The 6,691-nt window shown below is 41.8% G+C and overlaps 1 protein-coding gene across 3 annotated transcripts in view; it reads left to right on the forward strand.

The window, feature by feature from the left end:
- nfatc3a (nuclear factor of activated T cells 3a) overlaps positions 1–3,994 on the forward strand; it is a 102,688-nt gene extending 98,694 nt beyond the window's left edge. For all 3 annotated transcript variants that reach the window (XM_080759340.1, XM_080759341.1, XM_080759342.1), the window contains exon 11: positions 1,060–3,994. In XM_080759340.1, the coding sequence (XP_080615466.1) occupies positions 1,060–1,136 (77 nt within the window). In that variant the 3' untranslated portion in view covers positions 1,137–3,994. The remainder of the gene's footprint in view (positions 1–1,059) is intronic.
- The last annotated feature ends 2,697 nt before the right edge of the window (positions 3,995–6,691 follow it).

Here is a 6,691-nt window from a genome sequence, read left to right on the forward strand (position 1 = left end):
TACTGTAGTACTCTTAGTTACTAGTTAGTTACTTTGCAGATTTGTATTCATAATAATTAATCCAACTATTACCGGTAATCAAAATACAAGACTTTTACTTGGTACTGTTACTTTTACTTGAGTAAAACATTGGAGTTCTTCCCTTCCACCACTGGCTCTCATGAAGTCATGGACAGCTTGAGATGCTTGGCGATCCGTGGAGGATCAGGTTCAATAGGAGTCAGTGTGTTGTGGTAATTTAATGGTACAAAAAAAACAAGTATAATTATAATTCCCCCGGACACGAAGGTCAGGAATTACGCACGCAGTCTAAACTAAATGTTTTCTCTCTTCTGGTGTGTCGATGGTGAATAAGCAGATGTCATGTCAAAACGGTGACTTTGTGACCTTTGCATGCTGCCAGTTGGTGTCTCCTTTAACTTGCGGTCTGCCCAGAGAAGCATGGCAGTTTGAACATTCTGCCCAGAGAGTGATACACCACCGCCCTCTGCTGGCAGTGACGTTTGTCCACAAACACTGTTGTAATTCAAGCAAACGTCTCTACAAACCAGTCTATGCTGTACTTCATTGTATGATGAGTTGTGAAAATTTGCTCACAACTCACAATATCGTGAGCTTTTTTTTTTGTTTTCTGTTGTTTTTACAAATTGTTCGCCTATAAAATATAGGATTTCAGGTTGGAACTTGGAAGTGGTTAAAGTAGACAGGTCTAATAAAAGCATGACTTCCATGTGCAATAGACTGTTTTCATAAGCAGCCATATAGAGGGTATGTGCATACAGAAAGTGACTGGCAAAGTGAGTTTACTTCGTTTAACATTGTTTAATGCAATCAGATAGGACTTTCCTGTTTGGATGTATGGGCTCAGTTAGGACTCAGTAGGCGTTCCCACATAACCTTGCATACCCTCTAGATAGTGTGGGGGAAAAGGTCTATCTGTAGCTGCCTTTAATGTTTCTTTATTATTACACTTTCAACCTGGCATTCTAAAATCAGAAGGACGCATGTTAAAAAAAAATCATCCTTTTACTACAATTGTTTTGTGTGTTTCTTTCACAGTGAATGAGATCATCGGCAGAGACATGTCCCAGTCGCCCGCCACGCACGGCCCTCAGGCCGCACACAGCCAGTCGTAGCCCCGCCCCGCCCTGCAGCCGGGCTGGGACGCACTCCGCTGGGACTGTCCCACACCCTCTCCTCCTCCTGATCCGCCCTCCACACTGTGGTCCTGCTCCTGTACCGTAGCGGTCCGGGACCGTCCTGTTGAGGGACAACAGGACGGCAAGAAGACGGCACAGACTGAGAATGAACTCTGCGATCTGCCAGAGTAACGGATACACAGACAGACAGACAGACAGACACTCCTACTTGTGGAGGACTTCATCTAAGAGCTAACATCCACGTTACAATACAAAGCAGTCACTCGATGGGGGGGGGGGGGGGGGGGGAAACTATCAGTAGAATAGAATGCATCTACAGCCTTGGTTCTCAAAGTGGGGTCCCGGGACTGCCTGGCTGATTCTAGGCTGAACAGGGCATGAATACAGAGGGAGACAGAGCTGGAATGTGACATCTACGATAAAATGATGAAATATAGGAAACTGCCATGCAGCATTCGCACATCGAAATTATATTTTTTTATATTTTCTGATTTTTTTTTCTTCTAAATTGCTGATAAAATTATGAAATCATAGGAAACTGCCACACAGCATTCGCCCATCGAAATTAAAATTGTATTTTAATTACATTTTAGATGGATCACGGTTCACTTTTCACACATTTCACACATTTCACACATTTCCCCACATCAGAATCCTCTAGTTCAGTGATTCTCAACCTCTTTCATTTCAAGCATCCCGAGTGTGAGATGCAATAGGCACAGACCCCGATTTGCCACCACGTTTTAATCTCTGGGACCCCAATCTACACTGTAAAATCCTCAGTGTTAGTTTAACTCTTGAGCGTGTAAATAGAACCAAATGGACCCTTAAGTTTCTGCCCCTTAATTAATGGCGAATTTATGCTTTGAGTGTCAAGTGTTGACTGACATCTCGCAACACGTGTCTCAAAACATTATTTTATAGGCAGTCATTTTGTCTACGACTCGCTGCCACAAAACGCAAACGAGGAAGTGGATGCAGCCTCGTGCATCTTCCCAACTAATCAGAACGCAACACTTTGTGCAGACGTCTGCAACCTTTCATTTGTTTCAAAGGTATGCGACCACCGTCGGCAGAGCTCCTCTGTGCATGTCACTTTGGTCATGCGACATCGCTCAAAGAATCAAATGATTGGCCTTGAGGGTCCATTTAGACGGGACTCCGGACCCTACGTGGAGAACCAGCGCTCTAGCGCCGTACTGTGGCATCAGGTTCAAATCCTCTAGTGTAAAAGTCTCAGGTGTTCCGGGACCCGGCGTGGAGTAGGGAGAGGTCCTTTGGTGCTGGATGGGATCTGTATTATGCAACATTCCACAATGTCTACAGACCTTCCAGCCCTGTAGATATCTGTAAATGAACCCTTATATCCTCTCCTGCAACCCTACGTACCTTATTTCCCTTATTACCCTTTTGACTTCTTCAGGGTGAACAAAATGCCTTATTAATTAACAGGAACAGTTATAGCAGCTTTGAATGGTAGTGAAAGCTTTGCTCTTGTGGTTGTTTTGCACAGCTTTTTATTGTACTTTTCTGCAGCTGAATGTGATGTGGAATATATTTTTGAGGAAATAAGTATTTTTACGACTCGGGTCGGTTGGATATGATTTCAAGGAACCCTGCGTTTGTTTGTTTGTTGGTTGGTTGGTTGTTGTTTTTGCAGCACAGGGGTGTTTGTAGCTCAGGACCTATGCTGCCCAGGCAGTCCAAGTGGGTTTTGGTTGTTTATTCGAGTTTGGGTTGGAAGACGTTGCTTGAATGATCCATAGAGACAGACCTGTGTGAACTGTCATGCATTAACCACTTATTTTATACTTAAGTCGGTGTCCTGGTAAAATAATAATAATAATCTTCAAACTATATATATATATATATATTTCTTTTTGGGCATGTCATTATAGGTGAACTGTTTCAATTAATTAATTATTATTCATTTTTTTCCATTAAAAACGTGTTTATAATGACATGACCAAAATAGCGGCGCTCGGTTGAAATCTTTAAGGTTTTAGTTTTAAGGTTTTTGAGGAGAAGTCTCCCAGGGACCCTGCGTGCCTTCCACTCTTGTCACAGCCTCACTGGCGGCTGTATACAGTAGCAATAAACGGACCTAAACAATCACTGGAGGAGCACAGAGGCTGACCTTGAATGCTGGAATACTGTCCTTCTGCTTGTAACGGCTGAGCACGTTAAATGGTTCATCTGCTTTAACACAACTTTTCTTTTTATACGACGATACTCTCGCATCTTTGTTATCGTCCCCTGACTCTTTTTTTTTTTTTTTTTTTTTCAGAATTCAAAACCTAAACCAATTCTGCTATGCATTAAAACTCCTGCCTGATGCCTTTTAAACAGAGAACATTTGAACTGATAAAGAAGACCTAGCTGCCTGTATAGGAATAGAGTTCAGTTAGCATAACACCCATGGGAGAGTTGTAGCACTCCCATGTAAAACCCTGTATACTTCGTTGACCGGGGTCACCCAGGGGTCTGTACTTGGTCCCCTCATGTCTTTCCTCTCTATACCAAATCATCTGTACAAGCTTGTGGATTGGCTATTCATGCCGAATGTTTGCCCATTTTTGCCGAATGTCCAACATATTATGACATGCCCATAGGAGATAGATAGGAACGCTATAGCGTTCGTGAAATTGACAGGTTGTTTTAAACAGGCTGTGTGAGTGTGTCGGTGTTCGTACCAAATATGGCGTACAAGCGATCATTGTTCAAACTTTTTCTCCAGTTATAAAAAACAATATGTTATTTAGCCTATGCAATATGTGACACTGAGACAAAGCATACCAATTTTGGACTGTTTGTAATTTGTCTCGTCAAAAGAATTGTTTGTTTTTTTTAAAAAAGGAAAAAAGGAGAAAAGAAACTGCTTCCAAATAGTGAGACAATGATGTCACTATTTGACTATAGACTATTAGGAATGCCTTAAGCCTGTTTGATTATGATGTGTTGTTGTTTTTTCCTTTATTTTTTTCTGTTCAGGAATAACTCCATTGTCGCTTTTGTTTGTTTGTTTGTGTGTGTGTGGGGGGGGGGGGGGGGGGCTGTTGTTTGAAAGACTTCAGGAGATGGGAAAACAACAAATGTTTATTTTGTTCTTTGTCTTTTTCGATGTAAAACCAGCATTCACAGCAAAGCGTTCGCTGCTGTCTCCTCTTCTGTCACAACCAAAGAGAGAACAATGACGTTCCCATTTCAACATGACAACACAGACTGTAAGAACTCTATTTTTGATACTTTTGTTTGAAATAGATGTCATTCCTAAAAAATATATATACATATAAAAAACAAAAAACAATATTGGGCCGGGGACATTATATCTATAAATATATATATAAAAAATGTTTTGTAAAATAAAAAGGTAAATACAGATTTAGCTGATGTTTACCAAGCCTTGTATTGTCAGTTCTTGTACATTTTGTATTTTAAAACATTTTGTAATTTTTAAGACTGCAGTGCTTTTTTTTCTTGCTTTATTTTGAGGGGGGAGATGTACGTATATACGTATGTATTGTTCAGTTATTTCAAACCAGTTAAGGCTCATACATAGTCTGGATTTTCGGTGGTTAGGTGACCACCGAACTACAACATGACGTCAGAGCCGCGGTGAAGAGCAAACCACGGCCACCGCTCCAGCCCTTCTCTCTGTTTTTACTCCCGCTCAACGTTATTTCAGCTCCGGTGGTCAGCTCACCACCGGAGCGGGGGTCACCTCACCACCGAAAATCCAGACTATGAATAGGCCTTTAGAATGATTCACAGAGGGAATGAACCAGTTGTTGCTTTGGGAGTCATGTAACATGATTTATTTCCACGTCAAAACAAGCTACGTAGAAGCAGTTAATTTGGAGTTTGAAGCATGTCCCACTGCCAGTGGCGGAACAACGCTTGTATACAGGGGTTCCATAGACCTGTGGTTCTCAACCTGTGGGCCAGGGCGATATTGCAAGTTGGCCCCCAACTAATTGACGAAACACGATTTTACACTAATTTGTATGATAATATGACATTTAAAAATGGTATTTTTTATGTTCAACTTTGAAAAATGAGTTTTCATTGTGATATCGATATATATGAACTTCATATTCTATTGATCCCAAGCCAGAACACAAATAAACGCACACACCACGGCCCACCCATCTGCTGGGTGAGGCCTGGCCCAGAAAAGGTTGAGAACCGCTGTCATAGACCACGGACAGAACATTGGTGGGTAGCCCTGACCTGGCACCTGATGCCTGATTTATACTTAAGTTAATTGTGCCGTGCACCGAAAATAGATGTGCTATTTGTGACGTGCGATGCATGAAACTAAGTATGAATGGGGCCCAAGGACAATGCATGACTGCTGCTTAGAGGTACAATAGAAGTGATAATTCACTTCAACATGGAGTTCTTCGACAGGGCAGATAGTGTGGTCCACTAGGGTTACTTCATTAGAATTATTTTACCATGCTGTACACTATAAACTGGTTGTAAACCTTGCCGGATGCGTGCGCAACTGCACATCCAATCCATCCAGGTTCAACCACATTAGCCGGTTACAGGAATGTAGTCACCCATTTCAATCAACGTAGATTTTGCATTGTCTGTAATTTCTTGTTGACTCAATAATAAAATGTTATTTCAGACTTGGACCTGTTTGTCTTTCATTTGTATTATTATATTATGTGACATTATTTAATATTCTCTGGTGTGAAACTCCCAGGGTGACGGAGCTTTTTGAAACAAATAGCACCAATCTTTTACAGTCACTCTGGGACAAATTGTCACATTCTGTCTCTCCCTCAGTCTGTGACTCCACACTGGCCACTCCCATATCCCATTCCAGCACACTCAGTTCACCCAGTTCCATTTACACACCTGTCTTCAACTACCTCATCAGCCCAGCAGTGAACACTTCTCCAATCAACCTGCTCACTATAAAACTGGACTCAGTACAAACACTCATTGTCAGTTCATAACCTGTTGTCTTGGATGTCCTGCTTGTTTCCTGATTAGACTACATTTGTCATATTGCTATTGCCGATTCCTGCCTGCATCTTCAGTGTAAGATATCTGCCTGATTCCTTATTAAATACTTATCTTTACTTTTATCTACTCTTGTTATTGTGACTTTGCACTTGGGTTCAACTCACTCTGTCTGCATCCTTGACACAAATGGCAGCATTTTTTCTCAAAACTTTAAATAGTATAAAGTCTCAGATGTAAAATGTGTATAAAGGCAGCAGCTCTGTTTACATGTGCAGTAGGTCTAGAGGTCTACTTGATATGGATGTCCTTAGGGTACTCTGCCCAAAACGAGCTCGTCTCTCGTGACACAAGGCTCAGATGCATGAATCACCTCTCTGCGCCTCAGACGTGCCTTGTGAGAGATGTCTTTCCTGTTCACTCTACACTTAAAGGGAAGTGGAAGCTTGCTTGTGTAGCACTTTTCGCCCCCCCTTCGCTGTCTGTGGTGTGGACACACACACACCATCATCATCTGCTTACTCACGCACACCACGGCATGAACGTCTCAAACT

Source organism: Protomyctophum bolini (assembly GCF_963924005.1).
Source record: "Protomyctophum bolini genome assembly, chromosome: 1".
In the NCBI taxonomy this organism is placed as follows: Eukaryota; Metazoa; Chordata; class Actinopteri; order Myctophiformes; family Myctophidae; genus Protomyctophum; species Protomyctophum bolini.